This window comes from Aethalodelphis obliquidens, unplaced genomic scaffold (assembly GCF_003676395.1).
Source record: "Aethalodelphis obliquidens isolate GAN/ISIS:26980383/991018 unplaced genomic scaffold, ASM367639v1 scaffold33, whole genome shotgun sequence".
Lineage (NCBI taxonomy): Eukaryota > Metazoa > Chordata > Mammalia > Artiodactyla > Delphinidae > Aethalodelphis > Aethalodelphis obliquidens.
The window spans coordinates 11,257,124-11,281,504 of NW_020837977.1; the positions used below are offsets into that span (position 1 = coordinate 11,257,124).

Consider the following 24,381-nt stretch of genomic DNA (forward strand, 5'->3'; position numbering starts at 1 on the left):
TTGAATAAATTCCTGTAAAAAATCCTTATTATGTATGTGGTTCTAATGATCAGTTTGCAAAATAGCTCATTTGGAAAATGTGAATGAGGAACAGCGTCTCCCACCGTTGTCCCATGATGTGAGTTCAGTGCGTGTATGTTTCTTGCGTGATGAGCAAATGATTGTCATCCCCAAAAGTCTCAAGGGACGTGGATGTCATCTTAATAAAGAAATTAAAAGGTACATCTTTTCATGAGAAACCACGTAAATTCGTGACCTGTCGCAGAAAATAGTTCTCTAATTGGTTTTGTGTGGTGGTGCAGCGGAATCGTTTTCCCTAGATGTCACCCCAGCGAAGCACCACTGTACATCACTGTCAACAGCTAGCGAAATCTCGCTGATAAGAGGGGGAGGATAACGTGGTCATCCTCATAAAATAAAAAGTTGGTTCACAGTCCACTCTTCCAATGAATATTTTCAGCTTGACATTTAAAAAACGTCTATTGAAGAGCCAGCTAAACATGGAGATCAAAAGGTTATAGTTATGGAAAATTTCTTTAAAATTCCAATTTATCTCATATTTCTTGACTGGGCATTTCTATTTCAAATAGTCAAATAGGTGTTCTGAATTCTCTTGGATGTGTTTCTGCACCAAATATCTGAAATGAAAGCATCAAAATTCAGGTTATAATGACCCAGATGTCAAACTTCTTGTGTATAAGACATCAAAGTGACTGATGTGTTGTTTTTTTTTTAACATTTAGTGACATACTTGGCATCACGTAGCTTCACCTTCCTAAAAGAAGTAATTTTGAAGGAAGTGAAAAGGCTGTTGAGTTAGTAAACCATCGTATGCAGGTTATTCAGGAATGCTGGGGTTAATATCTTAAGGCCCAGCCAGCTCCTAAAAAAGGAAGACAATGAAATTATTGGTAAAGAATACATTAAAAATTTTGACCCCATTTCAAATTTACTGCTCAAAAGGATGGTTTTATATATACGTATACTTTTTTGCAAAAGTGAACCTCGTTTTCACATTTATATTTTAGACGAATGCAAACTCTGAAATTCTTTAAATCAATGTATCACATCAGCTGCTGATAGCTTTCTTCTCCCTTCTGAAAACACAGCAAAGGACATTGTTTCTATCTTGTGATCTTTGTGAACTAGGCAACTTGCCTGTTGACACGTGGCATTCATTTACATAAAACCACACTGGAACAAAAGTTATTTTTGCTCAAGAATCCATGGCCTTTAGAATAACTTTTCAAATTTCCTTTGTTAAGAAATTTAAATTCATTTTATGAATGTATATGTGTTTTCCTAACTGTCTTATTAAAGATTACAAAGAAACTCTGGTTTTGCATCTCACGTTAGCAGATGGTGGACAGATGGTTTAAATTAATATTAATTTTGGAAAACTTAGCTTAAATTGTTTATACTGAAGATTAAAAGTTGGAAAGCCAGCTAGCATCTCCAGTGTTATTAGTACTTCCAAACCCACTCAAAAAGTAAAATCCAGAAAATCAAAAGGTCTTACTCAGCAATCCACATCTTATTCAGATGAGTCAGTAAAGCGTAATGCCTTGATGTTAAAGAAAATCAAAATAAGAATGAGAAAAAGAAAATACAGATCCCGGAGTGTAAAGAGTCTTGAAAAGAGTGAGAATTTTATCTACAAATTGCTTTAAACTCATCAGTAATGATTTTTTAAAAGAGCCTGTATGCAACAAACTGTTTATTAAAAAAATATTAAAATTGGTTGCTAACCAGACACAGTTTTCTACATTTAGCTTTTACTGTTTTTATTTGAAATTAACCTCATAGTTTCTTCCCATATCCTTACCCCCAAGGTGAGATAGAGAAAGAGAGAGAGAGGGAATATATGTGTAGTTTTGATGAATTCTAGATAAAGACTGTAAAGTCCATGAAGCCTCTACTTCAGTAGGCCAATAGCCAGTGGCTTCTGTTGCCATGGCTGGATAGTTTTGCCTTTCCACTTAGATTTTGATGAATATAGAAAATTGGTCAGAAAAAAATTCAAAATATTCTCTAGAAATTATGTTTTACAGACTGAGCCTTTTATATATTCTCTGAATTTTACTGACTAATTTAAAATAACTCTGTAAAGACATTTATAAGCAAAATCCTTTTGTTTAGTGAAAGGAGAAAAGTATGAATCACCACCTGTGAAAATACACAGCCTTGCCTAAAATTATATCTTTTGCAAAGTAAGAGAATTCACTCTTTTTTCAATTATTTGTCAGGCAGATGCTGGCAGTTTTATTTAATTAAGCTGCCATGGTAAAGCAGGTGTCATAAAATATGCCCAAATCCAATTGATTCCTTTTTCTTTCTTCTCCGGGGAGGGGGTGGGGGGCAGAAAATCCAGTTTACTTCGTAGATACAGCTTTAGGGTCTGACCAGAATGAGTAGTCTCTTCTAGCTTTACCCTCACTCCTAGATTGGCCCACCTTATTAAATAAAAGGGGAAAGAGAGTGGATACAATTCAAGTCATACGATTTATTTTTAGAAAAAGAATTATAGCACATCTATTCATGTACACTAAAAACTTAAACTCTGTTTTACAATTGTAAAACAAAAAAACATTTATCCTGTTTCTAGGATTAGGTTGAAAATTATTCAAAACTTTATCCTAAATCTGGTACCAAATTGAATTTAATTTCTGTGATGCTGTTTGAGTTACTGTAAATAACAAGCGAGAAGTTGTTCATCTAAGAAAGCTTCACGCGCACACACACACACACACACACACACACAGGAATGATGAGGTGAAGAGCTAAGTATAGATGATTCGACAAACTCTCATGTCTAATTATTTACTGTTTTCTAGAAGACAAATAAGTGTTAAAGTTGTAGGATCGTCGAAATTTCATGTGTGTTCTTGGAAAGGGAAGACTTATTAATGCGAGCATTGAATACTGCCTACATATTATCTCTAATTAGCAGGAGTCTTAAAGCAGCCCTCCAGTGAGAAGGAGTCAGCACCGGCTAAGGAAAAGAACAGTGCATGGGGACTGTCTTCTTGTCTAGGCTCTGCCACTAAAAATGGTGGCATGATCTTGGCTCTTAACTTCTCCTGACTTTCTTTAGCTGATAAATGCTGGAGAGGCTGCAACTAGGAATCTCCAAGATCCGTGCCAGTTTGGAGAGACAGACCACAGTATGACTCTGTTCCTCAATGTGCCTTCTTATAAAATCACTTGAGGGACTTGTAGGTCCCACCTTCAATCCTTCTGAATCAGAATCAGGAAGGAATCTGTATTTTTAACCAGTACCCTAAGTCTGGACTGATATATGAAAATGCCAAATGTCACCTCCTCAAAGAACCCTTGTTGATAACTCCAGGCAGACCGAAGCATATCTCACTTCCTGTTGCCCTTACATTGTGTTCCCACCTCTGCTCTATTACTGTCCATAACAATACAATGGTTCATTTACATCTTTATCTCAAAAGGAAAGAGATCCAACCAAGTATCTGGATGTCAATAAATGTTGAATGCATGCATGAATGAATGGATGAAAGCGTGATTGGATGGGTTCTAGTTTTGAAATCCTCTTTCGGTCACAAATCAATATGAGAGTTTGGACGTGTTACTAAATCTCCCTGAGCTACTATTTTCTCATCGATAAAATGAAAACCTTGGTGTTTGTGATTTGTTGTTAGTGTTGAATTAGATGTTCATTTGTGAGTACCTGCTTCGTACCACATCTTCATTTATTTGAGTTAAAATTATTGTATCCAATCAAAGCTAAGATAACACCAAGCATGAAAAAGCTCTTTATGCAGTGTAAGTGATCAGTAAAGGAGTAGCATCTTACCAATTTGAGTTGCTTGTTTGTTTTCTGATTGTATTATTGGGGAAAAATATAAGAGGTGTTTAAGTAATGAATTTTGAGACTATTTAAAAGATAATTTAAATATCTTGGTAGTTTGTTAAAATAAAAATTTGAAGAATAAACTATCTTTTTGAAAGTCATTAAGAATTTCAGAACATTTAACTTCAAGCTTCTAGCGTTTTCCCACAATCTTCCATTTTAAAAGGAAATATGTAGTGGAATTTTGAATCAAACAGATTTTTATTGTACTTTACATCTTTTGAGATGTGAGTTATTAAGGTCTTTCTAATTTTGATTAAGATATTCTCAAATTTCAGATATCTTGTTTTGTTTTACTACCACATGAATTCATATTCTCATTTATTTCTTTTAGGAAATTACATAACGTTTATCCTGGACCCTTTCCAGTACCAGTCAGTGGTAAAAAATCAAAAATTAAGCTTTCAAATGTTTACTAGTAAATTCTTAATGAGAGTATTTTCTGTCAAAAAGATGATGACATATCATGACCTGAACGACAAGATTCATACTAGCTATCAACTTTTAAGAGGGAAGCATTTGGACACACTGATGGAAAACACAATGCAGACTCTAAAACAAGTTTTTGAACCACAGCTCTTAAAAACCACAAGTTGGGACACGGAATATTTGTTGACATTCTGCAGCTCAGTGATATTTGAGGTGACATTTACAGCCATACATGGAAATGTTCTCTCTGGCGATAGGAAAACATTCATGACTGAGTTAAGAGATGATTTTTTTAAATTTGATGGCAAATTCACACATTTAGCATCAGGCATACCCATTGAGCTTCTAGGAAACATCAAGTCTATTCGAACGAAACTTATAAAACAATTGACAACAGAAAACTTAGCCAAGTTACAAGGATGGTCAGAAGTTGTTCAAATGAGGCAAGATATCCTGGAGAAATACTATATGCCCAAGGACACTGAAATAGGAGGTAAGAAACTTCTGAATGATGACTTGTCTAAAATAAAATAATTTACAGTAGACCTTTGAAATAAAAAGACAAAATGGTGACCTTGAGAATTTTTATGCTCTTTCTAATTGGCTAATGATAAAATGTTTTACTCTGAAACAACCCTTTGTGATAATTGATTTTTTTTTTTTTTTTTTTTTTTTTTTTGCTGAGATGCTAATGCAAGATACTTAACAGGGATAATGAGAAAGAGTATAACTAAGCTGCATTTACTCCTCTTATCTCATCCCCCCTCCCCTCCCCCACCACACACACATTACATTTTAAACTATTCTCATTAAGCAGAAAATTAGACTTCAGAAGCCTATTGGTCCTCATTAGCATGCACTGATCCTTGGCTGGGTCTGTGTCCTAACATCTTTTAATTAGCACACTGCAAATCTAATCAGTGTAATAAACGCTATTAATCTTCCTTTTCACTTATTTTCTCCCAGCACATCATTTAGGCTTGCTCTGGGCCTCTGTGTCAAACACTGTTCCAACTATGTTCTGGACGATGTATTACCTTCTACGGCACCCAGAAGCTATGGCAGTGCTGCGTGACGAAATTGACCATTTGCTGCAGTCAACAGGTCAAAAGAAAGGGCCTGGATTTTCCATCCACCTCACCAGAGAACAATTGGACAGCCTGGTCTACCTTGGTAATTTATTTTTATCTGTTATGAAGAAAAGAAGGTATCTCTCTGCAAAGTCAGTTTATCACTCAAAGCTGTTTACCAAGAGGTGGAGGACACAGCTGCCTAATTGACATAATAACACCCATTTACATCAATTATAAATTATGTAGTTTATAGCTGTAGATACTCTCATTGCATGTAAACATTAAGGCCTAGGTAATTAACTATGTAAGGTATGCAAAAGGCTAAACCAAAGCTTTGCAATTATTTGAAAAAAAAAAAGGTTTATGCCTGTTAAGTCACTAGACTCTGAGCATCTGTTGGTGTGTTAATGCTTTCCAAACGATGCTGGGCTATCTTAACAAGAAAGGTATTCGGGATTAAAAAAGAAAGTATTTCAGACAGACAACTTGTGTGCAAAACACACTTATTCTTCCCTCAAATGGTGTCCATATTTTCAGGCAGAGATTAAGATGTATTATACAGTTTGCAGCGTATGATTCGCAAAAATGTAGTAAGAGTGATTTCCACTGGAAGTTCATGATTTAAACACACTTGGGGAAGAAAAAAAAAAAAGGAGGGAAGAAAGGGAGGGAGTGAGGGAGGGAAAAGAAAAAGCCACAGCTACAAATTACTTCATGTGAAATGTCAATATTTTATAAAATAGTCACTGGTTCATGAGATATGCATGGTCACTATTTCAAATACGTTTGAGGTCAGAAGTGACTAAGTTGCTTTTCTTTTTCTGTGTAGGCCTGTGTGCCTGTAACAGTGAGCTTTTGATAACAGTGGATTCGCCTTTTCCGGTTTTGATAAGACGACTCTCATTATGTGAATGAATTTTAATTCCCAAAGTTAAATTCCAGTCCAACGAGTTATTCTCTGCTTTGTCTGTGTTGACGTTTCATCCTGTGGTTTCTTTTACTATACACTATTCCAGGGCCCTTCGGACAAATGCAGGAGCAAGTCTTTATATATCTCTGTTGCTCCCCTCGTTTGACAATGTAGGCAAGTATCTTAGCCCATGTTGGCCTCAATTTTCTCCCTTTTAAATATGTTCCAGGTTCTTTGATGGGAACTTCTGGGAGCAAAGGCCCTACAGGTCTTGATCAGTGTTGACCACCAGCTGACATTAAGAAGAATGGCCCCAAGTATTCCGGAGGTTGTTCCCACTGGTTAGGATAAGACCCATCAAAGGCAGTAGCAGGAAGCTTGCCTTGTAGTGACAGTTGGCTAGCTTGTTCAGTCATGCCGTTTTTAGCATACGTTATCAAAGTAATTTTATTTATTTTTTTTATTGGAGTATAATTGCTTTACAGTGTTGTGTTAGTTTCCGCTGTAGAACAAAGTGCATTATCAAAGTAATTTTATATTTGCTTGGAGAAGGAAAATAATCCCAGCATTATTAAAATACAAATATTATTTTATTTTGCTTTTCAGAATGACTGGGGACCAAATGCACAAACTTTGCATAAAGTTCTGGGTAGTTGCTTTCACGTAGACACGCAGTATTTTCTGGGTAGAAGATTTATGGTTCCTATGAATATCAAGGTTTCATCTCCCATTTATTCAAGTAATTTCAATTGCATTTTATGAGTCAGATACTACAGGGACGTAAAGCAAATAAACTTTAAGGAATATGTGTTTGTATTCGGAACACAGTTATAAACTCTTAAAATTTAGTTGAAATTCATCAACTCTCTTTTTACTCTTAACTTCTCACTATTGAAAGAAAAGACCATTTTAAAATTGTGGTATTAAAGCAGACACGTTTAAATTTATTCAAGCTGAAGAAATGGCAGGTTCCAGAGCCGTAATCCGGGTCCATTTAAGTCCATCACTAGAGTAGAGATTTTCATCCAGGAGCCCTCAGACATTTACAGCTCACTTATCATCAACAAATGACCATCACCAATCCCAAGTGCCTGGAGATCCACCTGAGTACAGGAAGCACCTTCAGCAATCTAGAAGGTAGACCCCGTTCATCACAACCTCGGGTACCAGCAGAGGCCAGTGTTGTTCATTACGAGAATTGAATCTTCTAGATAATAGGGTCCACTTTTTTTCTTTCTCCAGATAGACAGTTTGAAGCAATGTCTATCAGATTGCATCTTCAATGCAGATTGAAGCAAATTTTTATACGAATCAGACTCATAACAGATAACCTCTGCATCTAGTCATAGCTCTATCGTATTTCTCTCTATCAAAAGGGTATGAACTATATGAGGAAAGGCAAGATTTACAGAATTAAATGTGTACAGTGCACTGCATGGGGTGAGTGTATGTGCATCTCATCTCCTTAAAGAAAGAGTTCTATGTATTCTAAGTACAATTTCTTTAAAGAAAGATATCTTGAATTTTTATTATTATAAGAAGAAAGTTCACAAGGATGAAAGGACTGCTGCATTTTTTTTTAAACCAGGAAGGAGAATTTTGATATTGGTAGAGCAAACAAAGGGAAAGGAGTTTTTTTTTTACAGAGATTTTGCATGTCATCGCGCATCGATAATAAAGCGAAGTTGGAAAGGAAAGTTAGAATGCTGTAGAAACCAGTATGTTATTCCTAAACAAAAATGATTTCTCTCGTTTAGAGTGATCCTTGAAGACAGAGCCCGAGGGGGCATAGGCTTAGCGTGATGTGATCATCGTGCACATATTATTGACACTCGTGGCCCAATCCTATAGGCCTCGCGTGTGTCAGATTTACTCTGACATCAGTATACACACAACATCAGCAAAACTTAAAACGTGTAGCATCAAGTGGGCTTTTAAATATCAAGCCTGTTAACGCAATGCAAAGCAGTCGTCCGTTGCAAGAGGCTGTGATGGATTTTATGCTTTTTTCCATCTTTCTTTACAACCATTCTACCCGTTTCTTTTAGATAAAGAAAAACACAACTATATTGTTTTAGATATGGAACTTGTTATAAAGATTCTGCGTACCATGTCCTCACTAAAATGGAATATCAGTGTTTAGTAAAGGTCTCTACAATTAAATATAAATTTAGAATAAGACAGTATATACGGTGGGGTTCAGAGAACTGTTACTTGGGGCCTAAATTTCCATAGGAAAAGTTGCTGATAGAATGAAAGTTTGAGAAACTAAAAGAAAAGTAAGAATGTTTTTGTTTTCCCGGAAAGAAGAACCTGGGGTAGAGGTAGGACTTAGAACTACAGGTTTCCAATACAGGAAAAAGAAAAGTAGAAAAGTTGATTCAGAGAGAATATAAGAGAAAAAGATAATGTGAGAAGAGAAAGTTCTCAAAATTGAAGTTTTGATAAATGGGTAGCAAATAATCTCATTGAGTACTACTTCTTACTTCAAGATTTACCTGAAAAATGTATTTAAATAACTTAAAAAGTATGGGTTCAGTAACTGTTGTCTATTGTTATCACCAAGATGATGTTTAACCTCAGTGGCATCCCTATGACGTTTATGTTGTTTTCTTTATTTTCAATTATTTACGAACCAAGCTGGCATTATCATTAGATATAGTTCATGTTAAATATATTCATGACTTCAATATTTCAAAGCAATTTTATGGACTTTTATTGTTTCATATGATCTTCTTTAAGATACTGGGGGACCTGGGGAACTATTATTTTGTCATTTTTACAGATGAGAAAATTCTCAGGGTGCTAAATAACTTGGCTAATAAGGTCATGGAGGTAAAGGAGAGAAGCAGGATTTTAACTTGGGTTTTCTGGCCACACTCACGCTTTTCCCCTCAAACCTATCTGATACCAGAATTTTTTGAGTCTTTTTTCATTGTCCAAACAGAGAGGGGAGAGGAGTTCTTTGTATCTTGATTCATCAATGCTAGCTGTGATATGCACATGATTAGATCAGAAAATGTGGGCTAGATGGTATAGTGTTAACTGTATTCTTAATTTCAGGATGAGACATTATGATAATATTCATAATTATTATTTTACTATGTATCAGGCTTTTATTAGCTTATTTAATGATCAAGTACTGGCTTATATATATATATATATATATATGTAAGTACAAGTATAGCTTATCTAATCCTCAAGTATTATTATCTTCATTTAATTGTTACGTAACAAGGTGCAGAAAGATTAGTTAACCAACCCAAATCATACAACTAGATAGTGGCAGAGCCGGAAATTGATGCTGGCTCTACCTAACTTCAGCGCTAACGTATAAATGTTGTCAACTCAGGGGAAAATGCCCTAGAAATGTACCAGAGACCTTGCCCATTATATTTTACAAGGATATAGATCACGAATTCTCAAACGCAGTTGGGTTTGAGGGTGAGGTTGGGGCTAGAGGTTCACATCAGAATTTTGAGGGTTTTTTTAAATAAACTTTCTATTTAGAATAGTTTTACAGAAAAGTTACAAAGAGAGTTCCAGTATATCCCCCCTCACACACACACACACACACACACACACACACACACACAGTTTGCCTTACTATTAACGTCTTAGTGTGATGTATTTGTCATAACTGTGGGTGTTATTTTGAAAAAGCTCATTCAATATTATAAAATAATTGTGTATTTGAAAAATTAAAAGTGTCTATAATTTAGACAGCAGTAGTAAAGTTTAACAAAATCCTCTCTTCCAGTGGGGATATACAGGAGGTAAAATTCTACTTCATGTTAGAAATTTCTAACTGGGGGAGGAGAGAGAGGTATCTCCCACAAAGCGTACACCAGAAATCAGGTAGTGAGATTTTTATACGTAACATAAGGAGACATTGGTTAAAAAGTGAAAAATACTAATTTGGATGTTTGTCAAATTTTCAGCTCAGCACTAAACAAAGAGGGCTAGATAATATAATGAATGGCAGCAACAGGAGTTGAAAGGATTGAAAGGGAAATTTAATAAGAATTCAAATTATTGTACTTAGGTCTAAAAATCAACTGCGTAAGAACAGAATGAGGAAATGTGTGGCCCAGCAGAAGAGGGTGGTTCTCAACCTCCGTTGCTCATTGGAATCATCTCAGGAGCTTTAAAAAGTACTCAAACCACCCCCAGAGGTTCTGATTTCATTGGTCTGGGGTACAGGCTGATGGCGTTACAAGCTTCCAAAGTGACTCTAATGTGTAACCAAGGTTCAAAACCCCTAATTTAAAGGTTTTAGTTAATGCAGTGGTTCTGATGCTATTGGCCGGTTATGGAACATTTATTTTTTTTTAAACCACCTCGGTGATTGCAATGAGCAGTCAGAGCTGATCACCTATAGGATATCAGAAAGCTTAACACAAGTCCATGGAGAGATATTACTTCAAAAATCTGTTGCTCATCTGCTTCCAACGAAATATTAATAGAAGTGTGGTATCTAGGGCAGAGAAAGTAGTTCCTCTCTACTTTTCCAACTGAAATAGCACACCCAGCTCTGCCACATTTTAAGAGGCATATTGACTAATTGAATTGAAGACTAAAGGCCATATCATCTCTGATGGACAATTAAAAAATGACATGATAGTTGTCTTTAAATATTTTTAAAGGGCTGTTATGTGGAAGAGAGATTCAATTTTTTTGCCTTTGTGTCTTCTAAAGGGTGGAAATTTAAGGGAGGAAAATTCAGCTCAGTACGAAAAATAACTTGCTACTAAAATGGACTTTCTGAATGCCATCATTGGAGTTATCCAATCAAAAATGGAACAGTATCTTCACTAGGATCCTGGAGAGCATTCCTGTATATATGTACCTTCCGACTTAATACCTAGATTGTAGTGTGCGTGAAGGCCAAATCCATATTCTCTGTTCTCTTTTTCCACCAACAGCAGTGGCCCAGTGCCCTGAGCAGAGAAATTCCTTAATAGTGCATTTATTGACTCTGTGAATGTTGAATTTACGTTTGTGTATTTTAGCAGTAAACCAAAAGCCGTGCCTGCAGCGCAGAGTGAAAGTAGGCATTCGTACCAATTCAGATTTGCTTTTAACTTTACTTAAAATACACAGTTGTCGAGCCAAAGAGTAGTTATTTGGCTTCAAATTGGCTGATGACCACAGTGCCTTATTTACCGTCTCACCTGTCTCGAAAGTGGTTTTGTAAAAACTCGCCTACACATCTGGAGGCTCACTCTGTTTCCTCACCCTCACCCTTCTAGCGCACACTGCCTCCAGAGCCCCCTTTCCCTTTCCTGTCCGCCTTCCTTTTTCAGACCATCGGCGTGTTCAGCCCCCGTCGACTGCAGCAGGGTCTGGCTGCTCATTTCACTGCAGCCACTGCCGCTATCCACTGATCACCATGGCTAATCAGATGGTGTGACAGTCTGCACCAATCATTAAGATGACCCAAATTAACAGTCTGGCCATGTCACAGTACATTCATTCCACATATCCAGACGTGGCCTAAGTGTGAGGCAGAAATTTGGATGTGCTTATTTGTGGTTGCGTTGTAACATGCATTATTGATTGTCATGAACGGCTTCAGCTCTTTAAATCTGCAAATGAGAATCATCTGTCAATTAGTACAGCCAGCATTGAGCTATGAGGGCAGAAGAGAGAGTGTATATATTCCTTTTTCTACCAGCATTTCCTCTCCTTTGCCATATTCCTTCCCCGTCACATTATAAAGCATCTTAGCTCAACATACTCCCCAGCTTTTTGCTTAGAAGGGATACTTAATCAGAATATTTTTATATCCTGCAAAGAGAAACAAATCTCCCTGGCCAAGTGAAGAAGACAGGGCAGGCTTTGAATTGTAAGTTCACTGTGGGAATTCTGTAATCCAGTTCCCTGGTGATACTAGTCAGTAAAGTTCACTTCTTAATAAAACACAGGCAGCCTTATCTTAATCACAATTGCAATTGTTGGCACCTTGCAGTGCCTGGTGTAAATTACCCCCCAAATATTTGCATTCTTGATAGCCATTTTTCTACAATGCGTTTAGTAAGTAGAGGGTCCTATTACCTGCTAAATGTAAGTATAAATTAACAACCCATTATGCACAAGTTTTATAAAACATTTACAGATAGAGATCATGTTTAATTAAAATTAACTTGCATATGAAAGCCAAGTGCACTAATGATCACAATGACCTTTTATTACCTGCAGTCCCTTGTTTTGGCTGGAATGATTGACAGCTTGCTGTTTGGCTACCATGTTGAATTTCAGCTGACAAGACTTTTCATTTTAACTCAATTTGCCCGCCTATCACAAGCTGGTGGCAGGCCAGACCCAAGTCACCCAGCTTTGCCTCAGCAGCTTGCTCTAGTTCTCATTAGTACGCATTTATTCAGTGGAAATTGGAAGACAAATGCTTGAAGGCATGTGAACTAAGTATAGCAAATTAGGTTTAAAGACTGAATATTTATAAGTGTATGGAAAGTTTTTTTTTTTTTTTTTTAATTCTAGAGCGAATTGAGAACTGAGTGCTAGCTTTGGTATAAAAGAAATGAAGATAGAAGGGGGAAAGAAGATTCTAAGAATAACAATACTATCAGGTTTTTCTTTCCATTTTGGAAATATGTAAAATCTCTCTGACAACACCTTATCAAACCAACCTGGCCTCTCTTCCGTGGAGTGCTTGCACAAGGAAGTTTAGCACCTCGAGTGTGAGAAGGGGGGAAAAAATGCGGGTCATGTTCATCTGTTGCTTGGTTATCCCTTGGTATGTTTTCAATTGCCTTGTTTGTTCGGCACTAGCACAGAAACAGATGTTGCTCCGCCATGCAGGGTAATTTACTGTGCAGCATGGAAGGCCTCCCAGGGCCCAGCTGGTCTGTCAGTGGCACTGGCTGGTGTCTGCTCAACTATGACAACTACAAGTAGAGGCTGCAATTTTTTTTTTATTGTGCAGTTGTCATTCTTCTCAACGTATATATAGCCCTGCCTGCATTCTTCCTGGAGCTGGCGGCAAGGCTGTGGCTTTTGTGTCTGTACGTTGTAACGCAGAGCCACGGAAGCTCCCCTCTCCTTTGTGGATAATAATGCCACTCATTCCTTTTGTCCTCCGATGATTCTCAACATGATCGCTGCGATCCAGAGCCAACCTCGTCTCGCGCACATAACCGGTCCTGGAAGGTAAAACAGATTTGTCATTTATGACCTGACCGCTAAGCCACACTTTGTGCTCCATTATTGTGATTAACTTCTGCATAAGATACGCTTGCCCAATTGTCATTTGTGATACCGCAGTGGGCGCAAGCTGCCACACTTCCCGCGAGCACGTCAGCCAATGGGATGTGACCGTGTTATTCGGATGCCTGCCCTGTCACAGTGGCCACCCCACAATTATTTTGCTTTTGTATTTCTTCTTCCCACACCACTCCTGGACCTGGTGGGTGCACAGCACTGCTGCATATGTCAGCTACCATTTCACACCACAAGCTAAAATGATGTTATGCTGCTGTTGATTCAACATGAGCCAGCAGCAGTACACGGGAAGCTGACCCTTGCTTTTCACCATAGAAATGTTGGTCGCTTGTGTCCTGCCAGCTGAAATCCGTCGTGTCAGGTGCCTTGTGGCTATCTGCAGTGGAGTCCATGTTCCAAAACCAAAGTTCTTTTCTGGCCCTGTCACCAACAAACCGATTTGACTCTTCCTGATTATAATAACGAAGGCAGTCCAGAAGAATATGCACAGCCTCACTGTACGTCATATCGAATCACCACACTGGCCACACAGAGCTGACCGCAGCCTCATTTCTTTAGACAAATGAATGCTTAGGGAGAAACCTCCTGGGAGAAGGTCCCCAAAGCTACTTGATAGCCCTATGCAAGATGTGCATAGATTTCAATTTGGGGGAAATAGAATTTATTTTTATTTTTTGCCTGATGCAAGCCCTCACTGACCTGCCCGCCTCTGTAATCTAATAATTGGTTATTCTACATTTCAGACCTTTGCTGAACACTAAGAAACTGGCCTCTGTGTGTGTGTGTGTGTGTGTGTGTGTGAGAGAGAGAGAGAGAGAGAGAGAGAGAGAGGCAGAGATTCTAAATTGCAAGCCATAAATACAACCATTTGTTACCATGTGAAGGGGGAAAGAACGCTCAATTTGGAGCTCTTTTTTCGCATTGCTGATTAGAGAGAATCAAGCTTTTTCTTCTAAGACCCATTCACGCTGGTGAAAACATAGTCAGTTTTGATTATGAAGGCAAAGATGCAGACCTAGACAGGAGCTGCATGCTGATATGCATGCTATCAGAATGATTTATGCAAATTATGCATATTATTCCCAAAGGAATTCCTCCTCAAACTGCCAGGATAAATTGCCGGAAATTAGCCATAAAATCTGTCGTGCTAGGAGCAAAAGGTGAAGGCCACTGGGAAAGCAAGGACGTTCAGCTTCTGGAATCTTCCAGGTTATGATGGTGGCTGTTATTTTCCCTGGATGCTGGGGGAAATATGGTTTTCTTCGGATTCCTATTATTTTTCCTTTGAAATTTTTCCAGCAAATGCTGACTCACATTTTATTTACAACCAGCATAAAAGAAATTAAGTGTTAAGCTATCTCAGAAAGCACTACTACAATTACTTTACTATTAACTGCCTAAGTGGTTAGTAAATGCCAAAGCCTGGCTTTGAAGGCATCACTGTTCCGAAGGTTGGTGAAATAACCCACCAGTGGTGTACTTTAACTGGGATACGGTTTTAATTTCCAGTGTGTATGCCCCAACACAGACTTCCTCGCTTGCAGATCATTCTTGCCTACGAAGTTCCTAATTAATGACTTTCTGCCCCAGTACAGCGCTGTTGTCTCCTGCCTGTGAAATGCCCCGAGCTTTGGGGGCTGGGCCACAGCTGTCTCATCCCTCCCCTCCTCACTCCCATTCAGAGCCCCCATTGGCTCCTTCCTGGTGCTCAATGGATCTGATTGGGAAAGGATTTCCCTGTCAATCACAGCTATTGTTTATACGCTTTAATGGCAAATTGAGAGCACTTTTCAAGAGCAGTCACATTTTAATAAAATGTTGCTTGCTTGTTTCTTTCAGAAAGCACCATTCTTGAGGTCTTGCGACTATGCTCCTTTTCTGGCATCTTTCGCGTCGTTCAAGAGGACTTGACACTACACTTAGAGAGCCAGGACTGCTGTCTGCGAAAGGGAGACTTTGTAGGCATCTTTCCTCCCGTCTTACATTATGACCCTGAAATCTTTGAAGCTCCAGAGGTAAATAAACATCACGCCGGTATTGCTCCCTCTTAGATACTGCACGCACATTCCTCTCCCTCGTGATCGCTCTTTCTCTTACCATCTTGTTCCAGAAAGAATTTGAGAGAGCTTAATGACTCCTGTTTTTCCTTCCAATGGGAACATTTTCCTATTTACTGAAAGGTTTCCTTAAGGATCTCTCTTTCAAAGGTTTCACGATCTATAAAGAGAAATACAGCGATGAGACCAAACTCCAGTTCCCTCAAATGAAAGGAACGTTGATACCTTGATGGACACTATTCACTTGAGGCCTAAATTAAGTTTTGCTTGGCAGAGAATTATTAAAACCCATGGAGGGCTAGCTATTGACAGGTGGCTTAGAGAATAAATAATGACTCTTCTGCTAAGTGTTTCCAGAGTGGGGTTGACTGTCCCAGAGTCAGATACCGTCCTTGCCAGAGTTAAGCTCATCTACTTTTTCACCTCTTACTAAAGGTATGTGCCCCTTCTTGATCAATTAGGATGGCATTATGAACTTGAGATTGTGAAGCTGCTGCTCACAGGTAAAGCTCTGAGGGTAATTGTGTCATCTCCTTGTATTTTTTTCTGAAGCTGGAGTTAATGAATATCAAAGACTGGAAATTAATCCACCTTGGCTCATCCCTTAATACCACTTCAGAGGTTCACCACCTGCATGCAAATTGAGCAGAGTCATCTTCTGCCTGTGCTTCTCAGGAAGTCACGTTGTTGCTGCAGTGGTTTTTGTGTATAAAATGCCATGTTTCAAAGGGGAACTTCTGTGCTCTTTTTGAGCAGTTTAGAGCTGAACCACTTTTAAACCCCGTTTCTAAGATGTTTTTCAGCCAGGCTGGATTAAAATCTTGTTGAATTTTGGAAATTAATAAGAAAAGGACAAACTTCAAATACAATGAGATAATTAGCATTTATTTCATCAGCAAAGGCAAAATTGTTTAAGTGAGGGGAGAATGTACATATGGTTTCTGTGTATTTCAGAAGAGACGTTATGTGAATAATGATAACAGATCAGAAGTAGCGTATTGGTGAGTGAATGAACATTTCTGCAGACAACAGGCTTCATCTCCACGTTTGTAAATATCAAAAAAAAAAGAAATTCCATACGGAACTAGGTGGTCAATAAGTAAAGCAAGTAAATAGCTAATATTTGAAAAATATTTTAAAATTTAAAAAATTTCATTTCTATCTACAATTTTTAATTTCTGCTTAGTATTTTTATGATGTGATTATCCTGCTAGTCACCAAGTTTATTATTCATGTCACAATAGTAAAATCAACATTAAAGTTATCAAAAAATAATCAATGTTTACCAAACACCACCGTTGGTAAGGTCTTAGGGATCCTCCTGTTCTCTACCCCCAACCCTGCCGCCACGATGGAAAAGACCATGAGTTAGACTTCTAGGAATTTAACTATCAAAGCTAAACATTTGAAAGTGTGTCGATTTATACTTTTCCTGTGGCATGCTAAATATCAATGCCCAAACTTTACATCATAAAGAGTAGTCGGATGGGTTTGCCTCATACTAAATCCGTGGGAAGAACAAAATTGCAGTATTGTGAACTCTGACTTAGCATCATTAGGGCAGCTCTAGCTTGAGTTGAAGAGCATTCTCTATTATTTACTAGACTTAACATTAGCCAGCTATGCCTGACTAATGTTCAAATCAACTAGCTAATTTTTGCTATTGTGTTGTTTCCTTGCAATGAGTTTCGGAATGCTGATAGTTATCGGCACAGAAAAAAAATGGTATCGTTCAGAACCAATTCTATATGATTTGGCAAGGCCTTTATGTAATCATTCATTCTATAAACATTTACTGAGCACTTACCACTCTCAGGCTTATGGATTGATTCCTTTTGTTCTTAATCACTTAGGATGGCAATAAGTAGATGGTATAGATGCTCGTGTAACAGATGCCCATCCCAAAACAATCATGCACTAACAGTAAGAAAAGAGAAGAAAGTTCTGGAAAATTCCATCCTTGGCCTTTGTCACGGACAGCACTATCCCAGGAGCTCATCCGAAGTTCATACTCCTCACTGCCTGACTTTTGTACCCTACAGATCTTGAATGAGAAGACCAGCCCTTAGATATAGAAAGTAGCCAATAGCTCTTAGGCTAAAATCATGAGGAAGACCAACTCCAGATATAAGTATAGTTATTCTCAGAGGACATGGAACCTGAGGTGCCTTCGTGGAACATTGGTTCCCCCCAACCCAATGAGGCATGGTTTCAGGATGTTCAAGCCCAAGAGACCCTAGAATATTTCATTCTAGAAACAGGTTATATCTTCCTTCACCCATCTCTCTATTGTTGAATGCCTCTCTTGTCCACCGAGAGACTCCAGGTGACTCCACAGTAATCCCCCTTAATCACCTCTTCTTTGTCCCTGATTCCCACCTCAGTCCTCAGAGAATCTGCCACTGCTCACTCTGTGGCCTGGGTGTACCTTTGTTATGCGGCATACCCCACGGTATTTTGCAATTACTTGTTTGCCTGTGTGTCCATATACTGTAAGTTCCAGGAGGGGAGAGACCTTGTCCTTACCTTCTCTGAATTCTCAGTGCCTGGCATGCAGGAGACCCATAGAAGGAAATAAATAGGAGGTGCTGAGATGGATGAATGTTCTGAAAGTGAACATATACTTCAGTTGAAACGTTAAATCACTAGATATCGCACATTCAGATGTGTACTGGGCCTAATTAGATCCAGTAGATGAGGTGGCTTGTGTGTAAATATAGCAATACTATCAGGAGTGGTGAGAACTCTGGTGAAAGGACAGCCCAGGAGGCATCTAAGGGAGACCACATGGCTACTTTGGAACCAACCCTCAGTCCTTAACAAGCATGTAGACCTGATGCGACCAAGTCATTTTTATTATTTTTTTTAAACTTCAGATTCCTGGGTGAAGCTTAGAATTTTTAAACGTTTGGAGAAATTAAGTTTAAAACGCAATGTAGGCTAAACAAAAAATGTTTGGGAACCTAATTGGGCCTGTAAGCTAGCAACACGTAAACTGTGTTAAGAAGTATTCTTTTCCTGAATATGGGTTCCTTAGCTTATTGTAATGTTAGCCAGTCGGGTGGCACGTGCTGATGTGGAAAAGAAAATTGGCACGTGAAATTAAAACAATGAGAGAGAGCAAAAGGAACCACCTGTTCCCAGTTCTCTTTTCTTCTTTCTTTATCGGTCTAAATGCTACCCAAGAAAATCTAGATGATCTCTTAATTAACTAGGAATGGATACTTTTTAAAAATTTTATGAAGGCTTCTTCAAATTTGTCAGTTGTCAGCCAGAATTCTAGCCACTGGCTCTCAAGTAATCAGTAAATGGTGATGATTACTTTTCTGCCAAAATGCAGCATCCAAAAATAGAGCTATGGAGAAGACCAGATCTATTGGTTGGTTTTTCTATGGAGGTGCTGAGGTATAAAGGGCTGGGCCATAGGGAAGAAACAGCCAACATTTAAGATGGTAACGCATTACCTTAACCATATAGCCTCCTAAAGTAAGGACACAGGGAAACAACAAAGTAATTACAAAGCCTTTGACGTACCCCCCAACCCCCCGCCAAGGTTCTGAAGACGAAAAGCCTTATTTCACCTCATGCAAGTCTGCCCAACCTACTTCTCGGAGGTGTAAGGATTATAAAGTGATAAATTTGAAAGCCCTTGAAAAAATTCTAAATCACTATAAAAATTGTTGTATCAACATTCTTTTGATTATTTGCACTATTATTAGAATATACTAGTCATGACAAATGTGGAAATACTCTCAATAATTTTTTGTCTGTCTCTCAAACTGGAATAGAGATTGTGCCATTTAGTACATTTCAAGGATACAAACATAAACTGAGCAACCACTGAGCAACCAAACTTCAATGCTGCACATACAGGAAGTGCTAAAAAGAAGCTGTTGAACTGAACTAAACATAAAATTTGGAGGACACAGATTAGAGTGGTACGCAGTGTTCCTCAGTCACTCATACCCAAAATTCTTCTCTATCCAGGAAATTGTATCGTCTACCCAATCTTTATTTCTAGTGCTAAATATTATACCATTTTCTATTTGTAAACATTTTCTATTTGAATATTCATCTACTCTTCATTCTCTCCATCTTTATTTATTCATTCAATATCTCTGTTTTCTTCAAAAGTTTGAAGATTGCTTTTAAAATACACTTTATTGTCATGTATTTATTCACTAATTCAACAGACATTTATGGAACCTCACTGTGCATAGCACTCTGGTGGGGCTTTGAAAATATGGAGATGAATAAGACAGTGTGACACCTCCCATCTCCTGGGATTTCTTGGCTTGCCATCTCCTGAGGGCTAGCTTCAGCCTGGTGACAGCACAGCTGCAGCCTTGCAGGCATCATATTCACATATAACCAGGTCTAGAGGAGGAAGAGTGATGGACCATTTTGTCGTGTTTTTCTTTCTTCACAAGAAGGGAACTTCTCCCAGATGGCCCCATACACTCCTCCCCTGTAGCACCGAGAGACGGGTTCATACACCCTCTCCTAAATCGGTGAGAGGCCAGAGCAATGGGATTACCACAATTGGTGCCTCGAGAGATCTCATGCAGAAGAAAGATGTTGAGGAACAACCACAACAGTCAGTAGAGGAGTGATGGGGAATTTCAGTGTCTCATGCTTTTCTCTTATGATTTCTCTGTTCTTCTCCATTGAATAATATTGCATTTAATTGACCCTTTTTAATCATGAAGCACCCAGCTGTTATGGTCACTGCAACATGACAAATCCTGTATTCAAGTTGTTCCAGATCAAAGATCAAAGCATCTTGAGCTTTCTAACTTTTTGTTCTATGTCACTGTGACCCCAGAATTTCTGGGGTGAGACTATTACACCCCTTCTTTTTTTCTAAAACCAGACTATATTCTTAGCAGCTGCCACAAGCCCATACTAAAATTGGCTCCTGCTTGGGTTCTCCATGTCCTGGCAACGGAAAACAAACTGAGAAGAAATTTTGACTCAAAAAGCTATTTATGCCCATATGTCCTTTGAGCTTAATGGTAGCCACAGAGCAGAAGAAGTTGGCCTTTTCCCTTCTTGTTTCATAATATAAACAACTAAATAGGAATTTCTATGATATTTACTGTGAGGAAATCGAATGGAAGGTGATGGAAAACTAGAGGAGTGACATTACTGGTTGACTAGATGTTTGGGGGTATTGAACATACACTAACTGAACATGGCAGGGCTGGGAGAGCACTTCGGCATTCTTTGTTGGTCACTGTGACTTCTCAGCTGCATATTCGTGTACACAAAGATGACAGTCTCTGGTTTATTTATGATATCAGCACACTATGAAGTCATAACCCAAGCTAAGTTTTCCTTTTGCATGTTCTGGCTTAAACCATAGGACTGACCACAGGGAGAGCTTTTCAGAATAGAAAACCATTTCGTGGCAAAATTGACATCAACTGGTTTGGCCTAGGGAAGGAGCTCTTGGGAAGAGCTCTCCTCAGATTGGTCAGTAAGAAGGAGGAAGCACCTGTACTGAACCCAGGCAAGCAGGCTTGGGCCCCAGTAATGGAAAAAGATTTACTGGGAGAGAGTACCGTATAGCCATCCTATCTCCAGTAACAAAGTGGATGTCCACAGAGAATGTCCTTATCCGTACTACAAGGATGGACAGATACTTTTAGGTTAGCACTGGTTAGATCCTACCCAGATACATCCCAGAACTATCTGTGGGAAAATATACTTGCACTCTGATGCAGATTAATTTTGCCATTATGATTTCATCAACTTGCAAGTTTAGGGGGTGGAATAGAAACCACACAAAATGTGTTCTCTAAGCTTGAATATTTATCAACATCAGTATCCTAGGTAATTGGGGATAAAACCAATACTTTTAAAGGAAATGATTTTGCTGACATGAATACTGGCATTGAGTGAGAAAATCAGATCATCTGTGACAGATTCAGGATTTATACGTGAACTGTAGGGTTTTCGCTGTAACCTAAATGCTTTCAGTCTGACCTGCTTCTTTGCCTTTGGCTTCATAGTTCATAGCAAAGCTGTGAGCTGAGCAGGTCTAACGCTAATGAGCCCTGCATACGGGAAAGACTTGGTCATTGTCATGCATGCCATGTGCGTTAATGTAATCGATGGTTTAATTCACCATGGGCTAAAATAAGGTCCTTCAGTGTCCTCTCAGAGACTCACACGAGAGTAAATTAAGATGGAGGACCCAACACCCTCCATAAACCAGTCCCATAATTTTCTGGAACAAGTACTATAACTTACTTGTGAAAACATCTCAGAAACCAAGAGAGTTAACCCAAAGAACACTCATTCTAAATAGAGCTGTCATAGGAGAAAGTCGATACAACATCAAAACACAAGCCAGACCGATTTTGTGGCTTAGTTCTTCTCTAGTGCCTAATGTGAATCTTATTATTTAATATCTATTTCATCCCAACACTAAATCCTAAACTCATCCTTCTCATCCCTCAGTAGCTGATGGGAAGGGATAGAGAAGGGCACACGAGGGATCCTTAGGTAGGCAGCCTCTGGGGCCAGTAGGATTCACTGTCCACTAACCATGGTAGCTCTGCAGGAGCCCTTCCCTCTACCCAGCATTGGTATTTCAAGTGCCCGTATGTGGAGACCCACCTTAGAGAACAAAAACAGAAATACTGCCTCTATACTTAGGAAACTCAGCGTAGGAGAGAAATGTGAAGAAAAGTCATATAGAAAAGTTTGAATTTGTTTGATATGGGAGAAGTAATTTTCTAATAACACTGGGGTTTTTTGAAAGTTCATACATGATTTGCACTTAGTTAAGTTTTACTTCCTGGTATTTTCTGGGTTAAAAGAAGACTTTTAAGATGGGCAGGGAGGGGCTTCCCTGGTGGCGCAGTGGCTGAGGGTCCACCTGCCGATTCAGGGGACATGGGTTCGTGCCCTGGTCCGGGAAGATCCCACATGCCGCGGAGCAGCTGGGCCCGTGAGCCGTGGCCGCTGAGCCTGTGCGTCCGGAGCCTGTGCTCCGAAACGGGAGAGGCCACAACAGTGAGAGGCCCGCGTACTGCAAAAAAAAAAAAAAAAAAAAAAGATGGGCAGGGAGAGCGGGCAACTGTGTGAACCTGAACTCAAACTATTTCATGGAAATTTTTTATTTTAACACTCTGTTTTCTTCTTTACAGGAGTTTAGATTTGATCGTTTTACAGAAAGTGGTAAGAAGAAAACCGCCTTTTTTAAAAGAGGGAAAAAGTTGAAGTATTACCACATGCCATTTGGATTTGGAGTCAGCAAATGTCCAGGCCGATTTTTGGCAATAGTTGAGATAAAGCAATTGTTGGTTGTATTTTTAACTTATTTTGATTCAGAAATAATTGATGATAAGCCCTTAGAACTAAACTACAACCGCTTTTTGTTTGGTATTCAGTATCCAGACTCTGATGTTTTATTTAGGTACAAAGTAAAATCTTAAAGAAGCTAAAAGGAAAGAAAAGAAATCTATCAAAGCTAACCTAAATGTCCTTAGCTCATCTATTTGTTTTTAATTTCTTCAAATGTAATTGCTTTGTTTGTTTTAAAAGTGCCAATTTCTGTTTGATCTGAGATCAGTCCAGTCTGTACTTCGTCACAAAACCCATCAAAAAAAAGAAAGAAAGAAAGAAACAGCATGGTGGCATGAAATTGACATCAAAATCAACATAATGATTAACTTAAAGTAGCTTTTTTTAAGTTTCTTCATACATATTGTGATTTGCAGTGTCATAGTAAATGTGCCGTGACAGCAATAGACTTGACACTGTGGGATTTTTCTAAAGTCCCAAATTCTTCTCTAATATGTAAGAATACACTTTATGTACTAATGGAAATTTGTGCTGGAAATGGACACAGTCTAACAAATTCCAAGTTCTCAGAGAAGAAGGAAATTAAATTTCCATGAGATACACTGGATGAAAATGTTCCCTTCAAGTATAATATCAAGAATAGCTATATTGCCAGGGTACGTTTGCATTAAATGAGTTTTGCAGTAGATTAAATGCTTCCACTTCACTTCAATATTTTATCATCCATAAATGTTCTTTATTACTTTGTATACTGTGGCTCAATAGAACAGAATTTCTGGTTATATAAGGCCACTCATGTTCAAGTGAGACACTGAGAAGATTTATCAGTGTAGGAACACACAAAAACCTATTATATATTCAGCAATTGCCCTAGACATTAGTATTAGGTTTATTGTAGGAGTAAATATTGAGCTCAGTACAGGACTGATTGTAGCATTTGACTCCAGTGTAAACTATAAGGGTTATGCCAGTGTTGGAATTAACTTTCCTAAATGCTTCCATTTACACCAACTGAGAAACTAGATAGCAGTATTTGTTCCTGACGCCTCACCTCTTGGACTTGGAGTTTATTTGAATTACAACATTATGTAATACAGTATAATTCCATGTGCCACAATGCAGCATAGTGTGGAGGATTCAAAGATTGCTAGTATCAGATTGCCAAGTGATTGTCTGGCATCCTACCTAACTGCTGATGCCGTATATAAACAGGTAAAGCAGGTCATTAAACCCAGTTAATTCATGCTGCATTCTTTGGAACTTCTGATATTTCGGAAATGTGCTATTGTTTTTGAAAAGGAAATTGATTTTAAAAATAACAGTATAAAATACTTAACCATACTTAGTAACTAAATAGATTTTCTAGCATTTATTTTCTCCTTCCTGAAGTCCATACTCTTTTAAGTGCACCTTAGTGAAGGTCTACCAGTCTAAACTTTGTTTTTGCCAGATTGAAGATGTTTTCCTTTTTGCCCT

At 38.4% G+C, this 24,381-nt stretch overlaps 1 protein-coding gene across 2 annotated transcripts in view; it reads left to right on the forward strand.

Moving 5' to 3' along the window:
• The window catches only part of CYP7B1 (cytochrome P450 family 7 subfamily B member 1), a 181,442-nt gene extending 157,613 nt beyond the window's left edge, over positions 1-23,829 (forward strand). For both annotated transcript variants that reach the window (XM_027128006.1, XM_027128007.1), the window contains exons 3-6: positions 4,215-4,802; positions 5,276-5,482; positions 15,374-15,549; positions 22,749-23,829. In XM_027128006.1, the coding sequence (XP_026983807.1) occupies positions 4,215-4,802; positions 5,276-5,482; positions 15,374-15,549; positions 22,749-23,036 (1,259 nt within the window). In that variant the 3' untranslated portion in view covers positions 23,037-23,829. The remainder of the gene's footprint in view (positions 1-4,214; positions 4,803-5,275; positions 5,483-15,373; positions 15,550-22,748) is intronic.
• Positions 23,830-24,381: the final 552 nt, after the last annotated feature.